The 21,514-nt window shown below is 35.5% G+C and overlaps 1 protein-coding gene across 2 annotated transcripts in view; it reads right to left on the minus strand.

Moving 5' to 3' along the window:
* Nucleotides 1-21,514, minus strand: part of ADGRL3 (adhesion G protein-coupled receptor L3) — a 563,380-nt gene that overhangs the window by 301,519 nt on the left and 240,347 nt on the right. The window contains exons 1-2 of one of the 2 annotated variants that reach the window (XM_082390060.1): nucleotides 16,927-16,934; nucleotides 13,981-14,781 (exon numbers count right to left, since the gene is read on the minus strand). In XM_082390060.1, coding sequence (XP_082246186.1) covers nucleotides 13,981-14,662 — 682 coding nt within the window. In that variant the 5' untranslated portion in view covers nucleotides 14,663-14,781; nucleotides 16,927-16,934. Of the gene's footprint in view, nucleotides 1-13,980; nucleotides 14,782-16,926; nucleotides 16,935-21,514 lie in introns of those variants that run through there. The other variant, XM_082390059.1, reaches the window with a different exon arrangement.

A 21,514-nucleotide genomic window follows, 5' to 3' on the forward strand; every position in this document is an offset into this window, starting at 1 on the left:
AGCTGGACACAAAATTAAGAATTCAATAAGTATTTGTTGACAAAATGAATTATGTAAAATTTTTAGCCGTATTATATAAAATAATTAAGGAAATCTAAAAGGCCTCTGAATTATCTCAAAGAGAATATACTTAGAATCTAAAATCAGAAATCATGATAGCTATTAGTAAGACAAGATTTTTAGATTTTCCATCTCTTAGATTTTCCTTTTTCCTATAGTTTAGAAATGCAAAAAACCCCAAGGCTTGTGTGAGGCTTCATATTATTTTATTGCTTTTACTATTTCATATTATTTTAAACAGGAAAAATAGCAGAATTGCCTTACATACTAATCGGAATAGAGTACAGTCAAAACAAATAAATCAAACTTCATGCAACAAGAATGAATGACTGTATTTTCAGCACTAAATCAGGGGAATGGATGGTGTAAAATTAAAATAATTAGAGGAAACTGAACAAAAAAATCTTTGGAACAAACAACTACTATTTACCCTAGTCACTAAGCCAAATATTTCTAGGGATAACTCTAATAATAGATATTTTTTAAAAGGCGAAAGGAAAATTTAACATAAAGTTTTTCATAAAAATAGTTATTTCCTTTAGTGGAAGAGCAATTCCATGCACAATTTTAATTTAAAAATTAAAATGATATAAAATTTTTGAGTGCCTTTTAAGCATATCAGCATATTTAATTCAACAGGTTCACATTTGAAAACATGCTTTTAAATTTTACATTCTTATTAGGTCAAAGCCACTAGATGTTTCTGTCTTAAAAGAGAAAAATGAGAGCAGCAGGGGGCTGGACCAAACAAAGATTACACATCAGCCTGATTCAGGATGGGCACGTTTTCTGCATCCACTCAGATCTCAGCTGGCAAATCTGAGTGCCATTCATGCTGGCCTTGAATAGCCAGAATAAATGAACAGTCAGAAAGAGTGATCGGACTCAGGCAGCAAAATAGCATTTCAAAACAGCTTGTCATCTGTCCATGTTTACAAAAGTCAGTGGGAATGGACAGAAGAAGGAACTATCATGTATTCCAGACTATGTGTTAGTATACTTGTAAAATTATGAGCATAAATGAAAATTTCAGAATTCTACCTCACTTTTGATTATGAAACAAAACTTAGCCTTAAATTAGAATATGGAAGTTTGAGGTATTGCTCATGGTTAAGGATGGGATTATACTGGTTGCTACATTCCTTCAAATATAGTGACAGGTCTAATTTGTTTTCCTGCACATTTTTCACCTTTTTTGTTTGTTTGTTTGTTTCCCAACATATGATTAGACCATGAGTGGTTGGGAGGCACTGCATGATTGCCTAGAGTCTCATTGCTCTTCTCACTGTGTTAATTTATTCCAGCTATTCAAGGTGAAGATGAATGGCATCTTGCATTGCTAGGACAAGCCTGAGAGGGGATGTGTCCATCCTGTATCAGGCTGCTGTTCTTTTCTGTCAACCACACAGGTAGTAATTCTATGAGGATACAAAACAGGGTCATTTAATAAAACAAAGTGATGCATTTCACTGCCAGAACAGCCTTAGCCCAGAGAGGAAGTAGAAAGTATGTATCGCTCCACAGATTCTTAATGCATTAAGATAACATTCCTGCTAAGATATAAATTTTATTTAAACCTTAGGGAATCTAGAGTAGTGATTTTTTCCAAACCCAGAATCATCTTTAAAATATACTATCCCCACGCCTCACTTTGCATACTGAATCAACATTTTAGGGCTGTGATTTGAAAGAGACAGGAAATCTGCATTTTAACATGCTCCCTCAGTGATTTTTACAGCCTCTTTGCAGGAGTCATCAGATAGGGGATTGGGAAACACTTAAAGGCAATCAACAAATATCACAGAAATTTAGAAAGCAAAAAAAAAAAACAAAACAAAGTTTAATGTTTTTAATTATACTCCATAGTGTATACTAACCTAGTATATACAACCTAGGGGTTATGGCTTACACAGTAATTCTCAAATTTAGCAGCCTATTAAAAATAGATTACTGAGATTCACCCCCAGAGTTTCTGATTTAATCTGGGGTGAGACCTGAGAATTTGCATTTGTAACAAGTTCCTGCTGGACTACGCTTTGAGATCCATTATCCTATATAACTTAGGAATCACTTGCCTATAACCTGTTTGCACACACTTAAGTTCTATTACACAAAGAAATATAAAAAGAGGCTTTAATTCACCAAAGTATTTAAACCCACTGTTCACTAGAACAAAATTATTTGCCTCCCAAAATAACTACATAAAATTGCAGCAAAACACTCTAATACTTTCACTATGAATGGTTTTTAATATCATTATACCAAGGTAAAAACCATTAGTGCTTTTCCTTCATCAAAAATATTCATTGGATATCTTATTTTAATGGTTAATGTCTATGTTCAATAAACATACTTACCTACTTCTTCCTAGAAAATATAAGCATGAACATAAAAAGGGCATAGTTGTATAAATAAAAAAAAAATATTGAAAGTTTCAGATTGGCAAATTTATCTGCTTTATTGTCAAAGCTAAAAGCAAAATATTTAAGTTTCATCTGATTAGAATGGTTGACTCTCTTTTCATTCAAATTCAATGTGGGTATATTTAAACTCATGGTTGTCTTTTTATGTTTTTGCCTTTTCAATTTTTATCCTTACAAACAACTGGTGAAAACTGATGCTTTAAAAGTTTAAAAGTCAAAATTGACAGAAAATACCACTAAACCAAATAATATAATGACTCTGTAGTCAAGGGGTAGAAGCAAAGTTTCTAGGAATGCCCAATACTTTTAAGAACTACAAATTTTCTTCCTTAGCAAAGAAAAATAAGCTAGAAATGGAGTAAGGCTCCTCTCTTACAGTTTCATTCTCTGAGTAAGACTATGGCAATTTCTTATTTGTGTGTCCTAGTCACAAGGGGGTGGGAATTAGGTAGTTGGGTAATTGTCCTGAACACAATTAGAAGGCCTTTTTACATTCCATCATAGAATTCTAAATAGCTTATTGTTACTCTGGTCATGTGGAATATTAGCTTAATTTTCAGAAATTTATTTCAAATATTTCAGAGACTTAACATACTCACTAAAGAAATTTGGGAAAACCCAGAAAAGCTCAAATCTGAACCATTAAGAAATTAACTATCATTAAAACTCTGGATCCTCAGCTTGTTAAAAAATGTACTAGGTATAATGAATAGGCCTATTCTACATAAATCTTTTTAAAAAAACTTAAAAGAAAATTTTTCAAACATAAGCAATAGTAGAAAAATGTATAATGACCTAAATTCCAAATCATTTAAACCTGCTTTCTAAGAAAAATTAGCAATACATAATGAATATTTCTGATATAATTAAATATTCTTATGTCACATAACTTTTTTAGTTGTACTGCTGAGGCATTTAATAAGTGATCTAATAATTGTATATAAGTTTAATAGGAAAGTACAAATCAATATATTCAAGAAGAATACATGTATTGCTTAGGGAAAAAAGCTCTCACGGAAAGAACTTACACAGAAATAACTATGGAACTCTTTTTTTTTAATACAGAGTAATTGTATCACAGAAATTACATTCAATTTAAATGAATTCATGTAGTTCTTTTATGTAATTAAAATATTATAAAATTATACTCTGTAAAGGTACCTTTTATTATGCACTATATTCATTGCACAATAACATATAATGCTATCTCTGTACTCTACATGGATATATTTTTAAAAACTCACTATATTTTATAAACTACTAAAGGAGTTTCAAAAATAAGTTTGACTATATTTAATTTTTACTTTAATAGATGATTTTAGACTCTAACCCCAATATACAATTCAACTCCACTAGATAATTATTTTTATATTCCTTATGTGATATTCTGTCCTGAAATTCAATACTTTCATGGCACTTATCTCTTAAGATTAACATCTTTTTCAGTTGTATAACTCAGAGAACTAAAACCTCCACCTTAATTCACATATGTCTTCTAGTTCACCATTCGGTTTAGAAAATTTTAGCTTTTCCATGCTTGCAAAAACTGGGGACTTGAACCTGTGTCATGGCATTGTAAATTCTTAACTTTGGAACATGATCAGCTAACTCAGTAGTCCTGTTCATCCCCTGAAGTACTTTGCCATGTTCCTGAAAGCTGAAAAATTATTGTTATACCAAAAGCTGTTATAGGAATCCAGAATATATGAATCTATTCATACTCAGGGGGAAAATTCAGTGAAGGAGGTATAAAAATACTTTTAAAGCAATTAAATTCTCAAGAACTGTTTAATGTGCACAGTGGCTGAAACACATAACAGCTACTATTATGTCACACTCAGAATTTCAGAGTAAAATTTTCCTTTTCTGACAAGAGAGGGCTTCTTTTACTAACCATGTCATGATTTCTGAGAAAGAGTTACAGGTGTTAAAGGTTGTTGGTACTTTGGCAAATCATAATCCTGGCTTCTTTAAGTTATTACAGCCAGCTTGAGACCAAATGGAATGATATTACTAGAAAGAGTAAATTCCAGTATAAGATCTTTTCTTACTTATCATTTCATGGTACCAGTACTTAACTTAGTATATTTCTTTCTAAGGAATAACTGATCACATAATGTTTCCTTCTACCTTCAACACTGACCAGGGCTTTTAATATATCTGTGCCAGCAAAGATAGATGTCACATTCATGTCTCCTATTCCAGCTGCTTATTAGTCACTTGGGCAACCACACACAAACCTTGCTCTCTATGCACACATGTAAGAAAGTTTCTCCAGTGAGCAAACCTAGAAGTGGATTTGCTAGTATATAAGATATGCCAATCATGTAGACATGGGCTCTACTAGATATTGCCAAGTTTCTCTCAAAAGTGGTTAACAACAATTTATATTTCAACCAGCAAGGTATAAGTATTCCATACTTTGTCTTTAATTTTATCTTTAATCACTTGAGGTTATTTCTTAAATCAATCTTGGAAAATTAAAATTTTTAAATGCATGCCCTTTCATCACCCTCCCTTTGAAGAAAGGGAACTCATTCATTTCTTGTCCATTTATTTTTAGGAAATAAAATTTATTTCCCTCATTCTTTGCCTCACTAACTCCTTTCTTTTCTTTCTTCGTTTTACTTTTTCCCCATTTTTCTAATCTTGCTCATAGATAGTAACCATAATAGTATTGCTAGCAAAACATCTGGATTAAGAAAATGGAAATAAGTAGAAATAAATCTAACAAAGAGCCAGTCCCCAAAGCTCTAAAGTCTTTTATTTTTATTTAATTTATTTGTATTTTTTTAACATCTTTATTGGAGTGTAATTGCTTTACAATGGTGTGTTAGTTTCTGCTTTATAACAAAGTGAATCAGCTATACATATACATATATCCCCATATCTCCTCCCTCTTGCATCTCCCTCCCTCCCACCCTCCCTATCCCACCCCTCTAGGTGGTCACAAAGCACCGAGCTGATCTCCCTGTGCTATGCGGCTGCTTCCCACTAGCTATCTATTTTACATTCGGTAGTGTATATATGTCCATGCCACTCTCTCACTTTGTCCCAGCTTACCCTTCCCCCTCCCCATGTCCTCAAGTCCATGCTCTACGTCTGCATCTTTATTCCTGTCCTGCCCTTAGGTTCTTCAGAACCTTTTTTTAGATTACACACACATCTGTTAGCATACGGTCTTTTAAATTGCTCAGAATTTCCACAAAAGTTTCTAAGTCTTCTAATCCTCCAATAGTTAAATCTGTTTCTTCAAGCATTTCTAGGAACAGGAACACACACACACACACGCACACACACACACATCCCCCACATCAAACCTATGCACCATTATATCATGTTCTATTGTACGTTTGTGTGTATTATAATTTTTCCCACTGTAAATATAAACCGTTTCAGCTTCATGACTTAGTCAAATAAACCTGGGCTTCTTTGAAACCCACATCTACATTTATCAACTGGGTTTCTCTGGACAGATGATTTTACATTTCTGAGTCTTATTTTCCACATCTGTACTTCATAGCACTTTTTTTAAGCGTTACGGCATGTGTGTGAAACCCAGTACAATTTGGAGGGGATGGCAGGCGCTTTGTGTGTGTGTGTGTGTGTGTGTGTGTGTGAAAACGGAAGTGATCTGGAACCATCTCTTCAGTTCTCCAAAGTCCTCTCCAGAAACACCTGTAGCTCCTACATCCTACACCATCCTCCTGACAAGACCGCTGCACCTCTACTTTACTAGAGCAGGTCTTGGCCGGGGACGCGGGGAGGGGAGTACCCAGCAAAGCAGTGGAGACTGCTCACTCTCAGGCTTCAGCCAAATGAGACCAGAGACCCAGGTGAGGAAGGCCTGCCCGTCTGCCAGCCACCCTGTTGTAATACGCTGATACTGTTTCATACACTGATACTGTTTGCCAAGCACTGGAGCGAGGCACATGCCAAGGAGGGCCCTCCACCCCACTGCCCAGATGGCCAGATGCAGGGCAGAGTTCAGTAGGTGCTTTATAACACTAGCTGCTGTTTGCTTGTCCTTATTCTAAAGGAGTTTGATGTGGCCTTGCTGCTTTGCGTTTGCTACTTCATTTTACCTGCTTTGCTTATATTCTACTACCTGTACATTGCCTTCCTGCTTTTCCCTTGCTCCTTAGCTATGGCACCTGTATTCTTTTTAATTACTGATTGGAGGCAACATGACATAGCAGAAAGTCAGACAGACTAACATTCTAACTGTAACTCTGGACTATGTATGTGACATTTGAGTTATTTACCGTCTCTGATCCTAAATTTCTTTATCTGGAAATGAGAATAATGTTTTCTTTGCATGATTTTTATTAGGATTCAATTTGGCAATCTATGTAAAAGGCCAGAAAAGAAAGCGCTCCACAAACATTAGCTAATAAGTACTACTATTTTCTGACACCCCTCCCCCTTTCTCTTTCTGTTTCTTATTTGTCTTCACTATTCTGTAAACTCCATGAGGGCAGGGCCAATGCCTGCCCTGTTCACAGTTGTAACCACAGAGAATAGCACAGTGCTTGGCCTCAGCTACCTAAAGCCAAGTCTCTTGAGTAATGAAAGGAAGTAAGGAAGGGAGAAAGAAGAGAGAAAGAGAGGAAGAAAGACCTATCAATCAATCATTGGACTTCTGACTTAAGCCCAGTCTGGCTCTCTGCTTCTGCTTTCTGCAGCAGGTTTGATTTTGTGCCTGAATTTCACTTTTCACCTTTGACCTTATCTTAATATTTCCAACTCCACTTTCAAGCTTCTTCTCCACAAACAGGTTGAAGGATTTATTTTTTTGTATCAAAATAAAGAATGAATTTTCAGAAACCCCTTCCCCACTATAATCACTATTTGTCTCAGATTTCTCTCAGTGGGTTTCTCTATAAAATATAAAAGTCTCTTTTTTTGTTTAATATGTAAATATGTATACTATATAGCAAAATTATCATAGATTTTGAAATTTTGTTTTCAAAAATTTTTTAAGTTTATGATTTTATATTTTTATTGAACAAAGTGTTTTTAAGTGCCATTTTCTCTCAAAGGCAAAAATTTCTTCAAAAACATTTCTTATTTAAAAAATTAGCATAAGAGATAATTCTAAGTTATGAAATCAACAAATACCTAACTTCACTTGCATTTGTATATTTTTGGTAGAATTGTTTTTTCTAACATTAGTTTTAAAAATCCAAATTTTAAGGCTAAAATATTTCAGTCACATGACACTTCAGAGAGAAAGTACTAGAAAATTTTAATTTGTATTTTCATTGGGGTAAGTGGATGCATAGAGTTTGGCTATGAATTTGTACTACTGAAGGGAATGAAGAGAAACAGGCAAGTTCTTATTAAGCAAACAAAAAAGATATTATCCATTTGTTTTCAGGGAAATCTGACATGTCTCATCCCATAAAATTATACAACATGGTAGATTATTCAGGTAATTTAGGTATCTTAAATTTTTGGTCATTAATCATTATTATCTGAGAATTTAGCTCTGTGGTGGAAAGTAGTTATTAAGAGGGAAATACTCTTCTGCTTAAATTCATATTTTTGCTTGGCAACCCTATTCTAAGGTATTTGTTCATTGTCTAAAATTTAAAAAAAAAAAACAGAGAAATAAAGCAAATGTCAGAGTTTGCTATATAATAAAGTTAATTCTCACTTATTTGTGTTAATATGGATAGAAGCAGAGTATTCTAAAGTGGAACCCCTCAATAACCAGAAATCCCATTATAATCACTATTGCCAACCCTGACAAGATGTGCTAATAATGAGCAGCCAAACTATTTCAGTTCCACCTGCCTGCCCTCTGGTGGATGTGCTAATGAGCAGTGAAATGGCTACAGAAAAGACAGCTGGTGTGAGTGGGAAGCTTATTCACAAATAAGTCATCCTTTATGACTGTGAGTTACATGTAGAAATAATCATGATTACTGTCCTAATAATTATACATTTATCAGGGACATCACTCTGTAGGAAAAAAAAATTAATAAGTTAGTAACATTTGTGAACCTTGCAGCTTGTCTCCTTTATTAGGAGGGTCACCTAGATGTGGGATGAATGGCTAACACCAGGCTCAGCTGTACAAAGCTGGGATCAGCTGTACAAAGCCGGGCTCAGCTGTACAAAGCCAGGTCCAGCTAGCTGTGCTTTGTACAGGGCTGTGATGTTGATATTCAGAGCCCGAAAAGCAGAAGGTGTTGTTCTAGGAAAGGTTTAGCCTTCAATTATGAAGAAGAAAAATACAAGACATGTAAAAACAAACATAAGAGAATTCAACTGATGTTAAGTGGCAATGGAATAGCTATTGCAAATTTTGCAAGTTTTGGCTGGGCTCCCTGAAAAATCACCAGCAGCAATGCCCTTCAGGCAGCAGCTGTCACTACAGGCAATGAAGAAGCATTGGAGAGAAAAAGAGAGGGCTCCTCTGCAGACAGGCAAACAGATGATGCATAAAAATACAGACCTGGATGAAATTAGCAACAAGTAGCAATTTTTCCTTTCTGTAAAGTTCACTCGGCTACTAAGATAGATGTAAATTAAACTTTAGAGACAATGTGGCATCTCAAGTGGAACTGTGAAGCAATCATAACCCATACACTGAGGACAAGTTTGATTTAAAATCCCACTACTTTCAGGCTCTATTTTGTGACTAGGGTGCAACATATTTAACTAAATCGTTCAGGAAGCAGATTCAGCTACTTATTAAACACGTGACAGTTTCGAAATGTTCAAGATTCTCTGCCCAGCACTCACATTACTCAGCTGTCAAAGTAAAGGGCTCAGATATATGATGTGAAAATTACATTTTAACGAGGTGTCATGTGTGTTTAAAGTTCTTATTCATCACTACATAGCCACAGCTTTTACTGGAGACCCAGATGCACTTAATTAGCATATTATAAGGACAGAAGGTTCAACCTTATCTGCATTGTTAAACTGTTATGTGTAGGCTTTTTGTTGTGGTTTTAGAGTCTACTATCTTCAGCATAGACAAGAATTACATTTACATCATCTCAAATGGCTTTCAAGAAAATGTGGACTGTATTTGGGAAGCAGAAGAGCAGGCACCAGACAGTAGCTACAGGTTCTTATTATTTGTGGTTCATACTGACTGCTTGATGTGTTTCACTAAACCTCAACCAATAGATTTTTAGATCTGTTAGACACACTAATTTCAGAAAATTTTTGGCTCTGGGCTTCTCTGTCTACTCTTATAATCAACCTGAGCCTACTTCTTCTTCCTTCAGTAGGAAATAGTGGAAAATATTTGTATATTTGACAAGGAAAGTTTAGATTATTCAGTGGACACTTTAGAAACAAAATGGAAGAGTCAAAGAAAATACCTCACATCTCCTGTTTATCAGTGAATAATGAACTCAGCACGAGGTGGTTTAGGAGAAAGAACTCAAGAGTGAAAGTCATTCAATACCAGTTAACTAAAGGCAAGTAAAGCAACTATTTAATTCCCTCACACCGGATGTATCAGGACATCAGGTAGAATTTTAGAATTATGATGCTGACATGAGAATCACTCAAATAACTTGTGAAATAGCTAAGTATTGTTTGGAGGTTTTTAATGTGTATCTTACAAAAGATAGCCAATTGGAGGCAATGATGAATGTATAGTTTTATCGTATTTTATAAGACAGGAAAAAGGCTCAGTTACAAGTACGTTTGAGAAAAATTCTAGATTTGCTACTTCTCTGCTCAGAAAAAAAAATAGCACTTTCATATTTACTTTATCCTCAGGTGCTAATGCTTACAGGCATTTTTGATACTGGTGTCCAAAACCGAATCAATCACCTGTTCTGCAGACAAAATGTATTTTCAAAGGAACACACTTATTCACTTGAATACACTTTCTATTTTCTCTAAGTTGAAAAAATTCCTGTAATTCATTAACCGAAAAATTTGAGAATATGTTCCGAAAATAAAATTCATTGAACAGTTGTTCACTTTCTTTCCCATTGTAAATACTGACTAATTTCTCTCATTACTTCTTCTGGAAGAAAGTGCATTAGATGTTAAAGTGCTTTGGCACTTTTTAACAGGCTAAACTTCCTTTAGGTTACCAAATATCGCTACAACCTGAGTGAAGAGGAGAAGTAGGTATGGGTGGTGTGTGGGTGACATAAATGGGGTGACATAACACTTCTAGATCATAGGAGTGCATGGCAAACTGTGAAGAGGACTACCCGAGAAGCATACATGTAATCTTAATAAAACAAATGTTAGGACTAATACTCCCATTCCCATAATATGCTGAATAAGAAGGTTTAATATATATATATATATATATATATATATATATATAATAATTCATTTATTTATTTCTTAAATTATTCAACAAATCTTGACACAGTATGATTTCACCATTGAAAAATAGAGGCAATTGTTTGGAGTGCAGATCTATGGTAATTATCTAATCATGAGAACTGCGAATTAGATTTGCATCTGGCGAGTGTCTGGCACATGGGGATACTGAGATCACTTCTGTCAAGTGAACGCATCTAAACACATAGCTTCAGTAGGCATACTTTCCACTACTAGTGTTGTGGAAGGGAGCATGAATCTCAAGTTGGGCTGCATTTTAATAGCTGAGTAATTTTTAAATAAATTATACGAGCTGTAGTGCCTTAAGCCCCTCAATCAGATAATATGGATAATAATGGTCCTTGTAGGGTTGGCAGGTAGATTTTATGTTAATTTTGCTATGCCTATTACATATATCATAACAATAATCTTCCGAGATAGGTATTATTTTTTTTCCATTTTATAGTTAAGGAAACTAAGACCAAGAGGCTCAGTAGCCTGCCTACAGTCAAACAGGCAGAATTAAAACACAAGTCCTTCAGGCTCCCAGACCCATGTTCAGAAGCAGTATGCCACCTCCATGGATGCTTCACCTGAGGATTTTTTATACATCTGAGAGAACATATTTGTCTCAACTTCCAACACCCAGAACTTTTAATTTAAAGAATAGTAATATTCAGTAGAAGTAAAACACAGATACCCCTTTACATAAAAACTTCAAAAGTGTGACTTTTCAATGATTAGAGCTCAGTTGAAATCAGAGCAAAAATACTCAGCTTGCTTCCAACAGATGGCAACAGAAAATATACTATTGATCTATGGACTTAGAATTAGTCTTTTTGACCCTAACATATTTATAGTAAGTTGGTTTCCATACATAGACACATAAGAAGATCCGTAATAAGAATTCATTAAAGGAAATTTCTTTGAAAAATGTCAATGTAATTTATACTAAAGAGAAACACCCAGTTGAAACTTTGTGTAGAATAAGGTGAACAGCCTCCATTAATGCTAACTGAAATTCCCATATTCATGCATAAAATGTACACTTATTATTATTCTACACTTATGCTTTCTACCCCTAAACTGCTAAGTCCACACCAAAGTACTAGCTTTTTAATTTGAGCATTCATGCATGAAAATTGATCATTTTTCTTGTGATCATATATACAAATTTAATACAGCTGAAATCTCACTCTTTGCAAAACATAAGAGAGCTTCACTGTCATTTAAAGAGAGTGAAAACTGAATCTCCTGGCTTAAGTTAGGAATTTGTTTCAAAAGCTGAACTTTATCATTTCTCAGTGTTTGTCACTTTAAAAGCATTCTTTTAACAAATAGGAGCGCTAGTACAAGTGGGCAAGATGGCTGATAATTTAACTCCCATAATCAAACAAACAAACAAAATTAAATGAGTGGTATAATTTTCCTATGTCCACAATTACAATTACGTCATATATATGGATACACACATAATTTTATTAATGTACATTAGAAATATTTTTTGGCAAGTCTCTAAATACATGAGGCTATGGTATCATCTTTTTCTTTAAGGATAATTTATAAAACCTAAGCTAAGAATTTGCTTCAGTCCATCAAATCAAAACCTGAAATGCTAATTAATTTTAACCTATTATTCTAAACAAAAATAATGCATGATCTTTCCAATAAATAAAATTAATATACATTACTGCCCCTTATTCACGAACATTAAAAGACGGTGAGTTATATGTTATTTCTTTGGAGGCAATTAGAAATTACTCCAGTTACAATTAAAAGTCAAAAAAGGCTAAGAACCGCTCGTCAAGAGTTTTCACTGCCAAAATATGAATTTTGGTTTAAGACCATCACAGATCTGAAAGAACTGTCTTCCCAGAATATTCCAGATGATTTGCTTAGGTTTTTAATTGAAGGGTGTGTTGGATTGAGAAACCTTACCTGTACAGAGGTTAGCCAGGTCTACGAGATTTTTGAGAACTTAGTAAGGAGAAGTTGCTTCTGCTGCTGTTGCATATTAGGCTTCTCCTTCCACACAAAGCAATTCAACATAATATCAGCATTGCTGGCCATGGAAAGAATTGCTGTCACTCTTACAGGGATTAGAGAAAATGCCACCCAATTTGACATTCTATCACAGTGAGAAGTGGAAAGGCATTCATTCATGAGTAAGGCAAGATTACTGGCTCTATGGCACTTAAAATCTAATTGTATAAGAAGATATGTATATAGTGAAGTAAGTTAGTAAGCAGAATGACATGCTAGTAAAAGCAATGCAGAAAATAAGAAATATTAACATGTAAGCACTAGAAGAAAAAAATTAAACTATGAATTGCTACATTACTATCAAAATTCAGACACCTATATCTTACTTTTCCATTATACTTTATCAGGAGGAACAATATTATTGCTAGTTAAAATAATTTAACTTCTAGACTAAGATAATTCTGCGCACTTGTGCAAATAGAAATATAAAAGATAAAGCAATTTATGACTATCTTTAAACAATATTAAAAGTAAACAGTATGTCCTAGAGAGGAAAAATACAATTTTAAAGAATGGGGATTAAAGCTTGTCTCATTTTTTTCAAAGCTGAGTTTTGCACTCCTGTTTCTTATAAAATTGAGATCTATTTTTTTGTCTGTATCAGTTATGAACATTTTTCTGTATGTATTAATTAGATACACTCAGACATATGTACAGTCAAACCGACAATATTCCCAGTAGGGGTGGTCATATATGATGCTCTTGGTGAGTTGAATATATTGGTGCAGGCCTCCTGAAGAATTATATCAAGCCAACCCTTTGACATTTTCCAAGTGGAGAGCACTTCGCAGGGCATGTCACAATTAATTAGATGGGATGGCATTCTATTTTTGCAAAGGTTTTGTGTACTTCACTACACAAAGAACTAACTAGCTGATAATGAAAATGCCCTTCAAAGAAGGGCTGAAGGTTGGAGACTAGCTGCACAGAGGAGGAAGAGTCAGTTTCTTATGTCTATACTTTTTTAAAGTTGAAAGTGATTAACAGCAACGATTTTTTAGCTGAAAAGACAATGAATAACTTTCAATACACAGGCCAGAAGAAAGACCACAAAAGGATGTCTAATCAAAATATACAATCAACTTACTAAGAGCAAGTTGTAAATATTTCCCCTTAAAGTACCATCAAAAGTCAAACTTACCTGATCTACTATCCAGAGGTCCAAAATCCAAAGAATATTTCACGACGTGATAGTTATTCCATACATAAAGAAGGTTGTCCCTGGGATTGTAATCCACAGCTGCTATGTACTGGTAGGAATTGGGAAAGGGTACATCCACCAAACTATCCTTACTTTGGTCGGTGTTGTAAATGTAGTCAATCTTATTCCCTGTGGCCTCATTGTCATCATCCTCGTATACAGATTTGACCACATACAGAATCCCACATATCATAAATGCGTTGGAAGCTGACCTTTTATCATATGCAGTATCCCATGTCCCTTCAATCCGTAGGGTGTAAGGGTTCAACTGACTAATGACAATTTTACCATTGTTTTGTTCTGTTGCATAGATTACCCATAGCCCATTCTCATCCACTGCCAGGTCTATGTCAGATTTGCCTCCCCAACGGTAAGGGGAGGTATCATGGTAATTGGCGTTTGCTATGATAGCCTCTCCACTCTTTATCCTAGTCCGCAAATCAAACTTTACTATGTTCCTGGTGCGCTCTTTATTGAAGAACAAAGCTCCGTCATACACTACAAATCCTGTGCCATCCACCCTGTGAGGGAGCTTGTAGGTTGTAGTTGGCCTTCCAGCAATGAAGTCATCCTTGGATGAGTACTCAGTCAGGGTATCAGTCCTGTAGGGGGTCCAGGGCATATAATAAATCTTGTCAGAAGCCTGCAGAGGGTCTTTGCACCATGCCCCAGATTGGTGGTCGGACTCAAACAAATGTTCACTCTGGTATACTCCTTTTAGTAGTCCAGGACAAAGAAAAACTGTTGGAAGGGAAAGAGTCAAAATAATAAATGTATTAATTTTAATATTTTGTCATATATTCTTATTTTTCACCAAATGGAATTCAACTCTAACAAGAAATACCCACCACCACTTAATTATTTTGCTGTATTCTTCTGAGAACATAAAGTAGTCTTCCACATTAATTTTGACATTTGTTCATAATCATTTTGATTTCATTTGCTAAAAAAATTTGGCCTTTTAAAGAGTGGCTGTGCTTTCCTTTGCTTTTTACCTTTGCAAGTGTGTTACAATAATTTTGGATATGCTATATATATAAATGTGACTTATGTCTATGTATTCTATAGACATATAGCAAATATAAATTTTTATATGTGATGGTTTTATATATCTTACTTGGAATTTTTAAAGATGTTGTTTTCATTCTGACACTATTAACTATTCTATACTTATTAAGAAGCATATGAAAATACAACAGTAATTAAAATATAATAATAAGGGAAAAGAAAAGCCCTGTAATACAGGCCACTGAGCCTTCTAGGAAAAAAGCTCTTAAAGCTGCTATAGCACACACAGAGCATGCAACCCACACAATTAAAAATGAGTGATGGATGGATACTGGAAGGAAAAAGAGAAAGGAAGAAAAAGAAAGGAAAGAAGGAATAAAGAAAGAAGAAAAGGTGAAAGGTTACAGAGAAGAACCCAAGATCTAGATTTTAATCAGTTAAAAATGTCCTGTTAAATACAGTAGTATTGGAACTTAAAAACATGTACCTTTTACTGTTACATGAGAAGAACATTAAAAAACAAGATTACTTGCTACAATATTTTGCTGCTCATACTTCAGACTGAAAATGGGCAGGAATTATCTGATTCAGTTGATTTTTAGTATGATTCAGTAGCACATCATATGAGTGGTGGTAAAAAAACAAAACTTGGCTGATTGATCTGTAATGAAGGGGCTAAAAAGCAATGTTTCCCAAAGGGAGGTCCTTGAAGCACCTGTTTTAAGTGATTTAGCCACATATTACACAGAAAGAAACCAGGGATTCCTAGCCATACGTGTTTAAGAAATATCATATTAAACATAATATCAGGATTCTAATAGCTGAGGTACATTAGTGAATCTCCAAGATGGACGTGGGGAGGGTGAGCAAATTTCACAAACTAATTTGATCATGGAACCCTTTCTACAGAGCCTGATGGGGCGTAATGTTCTGCTGAACCTACTATGGGAAACAGTGCTCCAATATTTTTGCAGAGCAAACACATTGAAAAATAATCATGCAGTCCACTGTTATGTTTGAAATGATTAGAAGTGTATTGGGAGGAGAAATTAGGAAATCACAAGAAATTTGGATGTTGACCCATATTTTAATGATTAAAGTATTATTCTCTTGGTATTAGTGATTAGCTCTTTAACAACAACTATAAACCTACATCCAATGGAAAACAATCTAAGATGAAACTCAGCTAGGGTTTACAGATTATTAAAAAGGAAAGTACATTATTATAATGCCCAAAGTTTTAATTTTGGAAAAATGAAAAGTTTAGGGGAAAAGTTAACTATCAAAATCTTCCATAGCAAGGATAGAGGGCCATCATCAAATTATACTCAATAATAAAATTGATTATTAGAAGAATTTCTCAGGATTCTAATATGATGTCTATAATTATAAAGGATGGGGAGGTATTATTGTCAAAATTGTATATAAACTTTATGTTAGTTAATAATCAGCCCTTGGTTACTAAGGCAATTTATTTTAAGGTATTTTAGAAAACCATCTCCCCTTTTCCCCTAATAGTTAAAAATTAAAGGAACAGGGGAACCACACCAGAGCTATGGAAAATTATCTAGTATAGAAATAAAAACAAATCTAAAGTAGTTACTATCCAAAACCATCTACCGTTTTTCTAACTGCTTAAATAAAGAGGAATAGAATGCACGGTTGAAAATTTTACACTATTAAACTGTTTCAGGATTAAAAAAATCAAACCAGCACTGGTCAGTACAACAGACTAAAGTGAAGTTGAGCAGCAGAAGTAGTAAATAAATTTTCATAAAATAGATAAGAATTAATAACAAAATTATTTTAACTAGATGTTAAACTGTTAAATAACTTAGCCTATAAATAGTATATAATTTATGAAAGGTATTTAATTACCTTTTTGTTCCACTTCTATTGGAGAGAGAGAAGTAAAGAGAGAAAGGAGAAAAGAGAATAGATTAATGGTACGATATTGGCCAAGCACTTTTTATTCACCTCTTCCAAACTGAAAGTAAATAATTTATTTCACTCATACTTGCTTTATTGAACATTATGTTTTTTTAAAAAACCCATTCCTCTATAAAATTATTTTTTAAGAAACAATCACATTATAAGCTTAAAAATACAGTACAAACTTGGAAAAAATAAGGCAAAAGTTAATCAAGCTAAGACTGAATAAACATACCATTCCAAATTATAGACATAGGGAATACAATATTCATAATAATAACACAAATATTTTCCATTGGAAAGACAGGTTGGTAACCATACATAGAAAGCTTTCAGATAGCTGGGATAGTCTCATTTATTAAATATTATAGTTTATATCACTATTTAACATAATAGTCTTGCTTTTTACCCATCTCAAGAATTGATCTCTTCAGAAGAAACTACTCTGTAATTCATTTCCTAAGGCCTAATATTTTCTATAACTTGTCAGTATTATGAGAAATGTACTTCATGGGGTGACACATTAACAGGGAATGCTCTCATTCTGAATAAACATATTTAGAATCCTTATTGAAGAAAGTTCTATTCCTCCCACTCAACGATATTTTATATTATTGTGGAAAAATACTGTCTTTCAGAAAAATCTGTATCCAAAGGTTAATATAAATAATGAGCCACCTCCCCTGGGCTTTTCTGAAATTCTTAAGTGAGTCTTTCAACAAACTCTTAAAAGAATAAATTAGTATCCTCAAACACATTATGGTTATGTATCTTTCAAATTAGATTCCATTATTATTTTAAGATATTGACTAATACAAGTCAGGGAAAATTCAGGGAAATTATAACGTATTCATGAAACTCATCAAGCAGCATCTTCTTTATCTTATAAACATTTGTCTCATTGGAGACAATTTGCCTAGATCACAACAAGAAAAAAAAAAGAATCAATGGGAAAAAAGAGAGAAAGAGTCAGGAAAGAAGGGGTTCATAATGCAAACTTTGAAAAAAAATCACAGATTGCAAGTGATACAAATCTAAGATAATTTCAGTGGAAGGGATAAATTGAGCTACTATGCACAATAAATAAAACTACAGGAAATTTTTAAAACAAGGGAGAAATAACGTTTTGGATAGTTACTTTTAGGTGAGATTTTTGTGCATTGACCTAAGCTCATGTCTTCAATAGTGGGCAAATTCACACTCATTTCTCTCCATTGACTTCTTTTGAAAGCTCAGTATCACACGTGTTAGAAAACAAAAATGGTATATATGAAAAGTTATGCTTAGGAAGTTGTAAACGGGGTTATCTTTTTAAGATTCCTTATCTCATTAATTTACAAATCTTATCTTTAACAATATTTCTAGGACTCTTAAAAAAACTCTATGATACTCATACTGTTAAAATTTATCATCATTCTCAATTATGGATCTTTATCAAGTAACTGTAGTGTTCACTGGACTGTATGCCTCATTATAGGTCAGTTAAAAGCTTTACCTAAGAGATGCACTTCATGCTATGGCTAGATTACTAACAAACCTGAGTTCAGACTGACAACTAGAAGAAGCATAACTAAGCACCTTAAAAATTATTTAATCAGAGGAGCTTCAAGATGGCGGAAATACATCAGAAATATATCTACATGTGGAATAACTCCTACAGAACACCTACTGAACGCTGGCAGAAGACCTCAGACCTCCCAAAAGACAAGAAACTCCCCACGTACCTGGGTAGGGCAAAAGAAAAAAGAAAAAACAAAGACAAAATAGGGATGGGACCTGCACCAGTGGGAGGGAGCTGTGAAGGAGGAAAGGTTTCCACACACTAGAAGCCCCTTCCCGGGTGGAGACTGCAGGTGGTGGAGGCGGGAAGCTTCAGAGCCATGGAGGAGAGTGCAGCAACAGGGGTGCAGAGGGTAAAGCGGAGAGATTCCAGCACAGAGGATTGGTACCGACCAGCACTCACCAGCCCGAGAGGCTTGTCTGCTCACCCGCCGGGGCGGGCGGGGGCTGGGAGCTGAGGCTCAGGCTTCAGAGGTTGGATCCCAGGGAGAGGACTGGGGTTGGCTGCGTGAAAACAACCTGAGGGGACTAGTGCGCCACGGCTAGCTGGGAGTGTGTCCGGGAAAAGGTCTGGACCTGCCGAAGAGGCAAGAGACTTTTTCTTGCCTCTTTGTTTCCTGGTGCACAAGTAGAGGGGATTAAGAGTGCTGCCTAAAGGAGCTCCAGAGACGAGCGCGAGCCGTGGCTATCAGCGCAGACACCAGAGACGGGCATGGGACGCTAAGGCTGCTGCTGCAGCCAACAAGAAGCCTGTGTGCAAGCACAGTTCACTATCCACACCTCCCCTCTCGGGAGGCTGTGCAGCCCACCACCTCCAGGGTCCCGTGATCCAAGGACAACTTCCCCGGGAGAACACATGGCACGCCTCAGTCTGGTGCAACATCATGCCGACCTCTGCCGCCACAGGCTTGCCCCGCACTCTGTACCCCTCCCTCCCCACTGGCCTGAGTGAGCCAGAGCCCCCGAATCAGCTGCTACTTTAACACCATCCTGTCTGAGGGAAGAACAGACCCCACTCAGGCGACCTACACTTAGAGGCGGGGCCAAATCCAAAGCTGAACCGCAGGAGCTGTGTGAACAAAGAAGAGAAAGGGAAATCTCTCCCAGCAGCCTCAGGAGCAGCAGATTAAATCTCCACAATCAACTTGATGTACCCTGCACCTCTGGAATACCTGAATAGACAATGAATCATCCAAAATTGAGGAGGTGGACTTTGGGAGCAACGATATATATACTTTTTTCCCTTTTTCTCTTTTTGTGAGTGTGTATGTGTATGCTTCCATGTGTGATTTTGTCTGTATAGCTTTGCTTTTTACCATTTGTCCTAGGGTTCTGTCTGTCCTTTTTTGTTGTTGTTGTTGTTCTGTTTTTTCTTTTTTTTTAGAATAGTTTTTAGCGCTTCTTATCATTGGTGGATTTGTTTTTTGGATTCGTTGCTCTCTTCTTTCTTTCTTTCTTTTTTTTTTATTACTTTATAAACTTTTTTAATAATTATTTTTTATTTTAATAACTTTATTTTATTTTATTTCATTTTATCTTTTTCTTTCTTTCCTTCTTTTTTTTCTCCCTTTTATTCTGAACTGTGTGGACGACAGGCTAATGCTGCTCCACCTAGGCATCAGGGCTGTGCCGCTGTGGTGGGAGACCCCAGTTCAGGACATTGGTCCACCAGAGTCCTCCCAGCTCCACGTAATATCAAATGGTGAAAATCTCCCAGAGATCTCCATCTCAACGTCAAGACCCAGCTCCACTCAATGACCAGCAAGCTACAGTGCTGGACACCCTATGCCAAACAACTAGCAAGACAGGAACACAACACTACCCATCAGCAGAGAGGCTGCCGAAAATCATAATAAGGTCACAGGCACCCCAAAACACATCACCAGATGTGGAACTGCCCACCAGAAAGAGAACATCCAGTCTCATCCACCAGAACACAGGCACCAGTCCCCTCCACCAGGAAGCCTACATAAGCCACTAAACCAACATTAGCCACTGGGGGCAGACACCAAAAACAACAGGAACTACGAACCTGCAGCCTGTGAAAAGGAGACCCCAAACACAGTAAGCTAAGCAAAATGAGAAGACAGAGAAAAACACAGCAGATGAAGGAGCAAGGTAAAAACACACCAGACCTAACAAATGAAGAGGAAATAGGCTGTCTACCTGAAAAAGAATTCAGAATAATGACAGTAAAGATGATCCAAAATCTTGGAAATAGAATGGAGAAAATGCAAGAAACGTTTCACAAGGAACTAAAAGAACTAAAGAGCAAACAAACAGTGATGAACAACACAATAAATGAAGTTAAAAATTCTCTAGAAGGAATCAATAGCAGAATACCTGAGGCAGAAGAACGGATAAGTGACCCGGAAGATAAAATAGTGGAAATAACGACTGCAGAGCAGAATAAAGAAAAAAGAATGAAAAGAATTGAGGACAGTCTCAGAGACCTCTGGGACAACATTAACTGCACCAATATTCGAATTATAGGGGTCCCAGAAGAAGAAGAGAAAAAGAAAGTTACTGAGAAATTATTTGAAGAGATTATAGTTGAAAACTTCCTAACATGGGAAAGGAAATAGTCACCCAAGTCCAGGAAGCACAGAGAGTCCCATACAGGATAAACCCTAGGAAAAACACACCAAGACACATATTAATCAAACTATCAAAAATTAAATACACAGAAAAAATATTAGAAGCAGCAAGGGAAAAGCAAAAAATAACCTACAAGGGAATCCCCATAAGGTTAACAGCTGATCTTTCAGCAGAAACTCTCCAAGCCAGAAGGGAGCAGCAGGACATATTTAGAGTGATGAAAGGGAAAAACCTACAACCAAGATTACTCTAACCAGCAAGGATCTCATTCACATTCGACGGAGAAATTAAAACCTTTACAAACAAGCAAAAGCTACAAAAATTCAGCACCACCAAACCAGCTTTACAACAAATGCTAAAGGAACTTCTCTAGGCA

Source organism: Balaenoptera borealis, assembly GCF_965194805.1.
Source record: "Balaenoptera borealis genome assembly, chromosome: 4".
Lineage (NCBI taxonomy): Eukaryota > Metazoa > Chordata > Mammalia > Artiodactyla > Balaenopteridae > Balaenoptera > Balaenoptera borealis.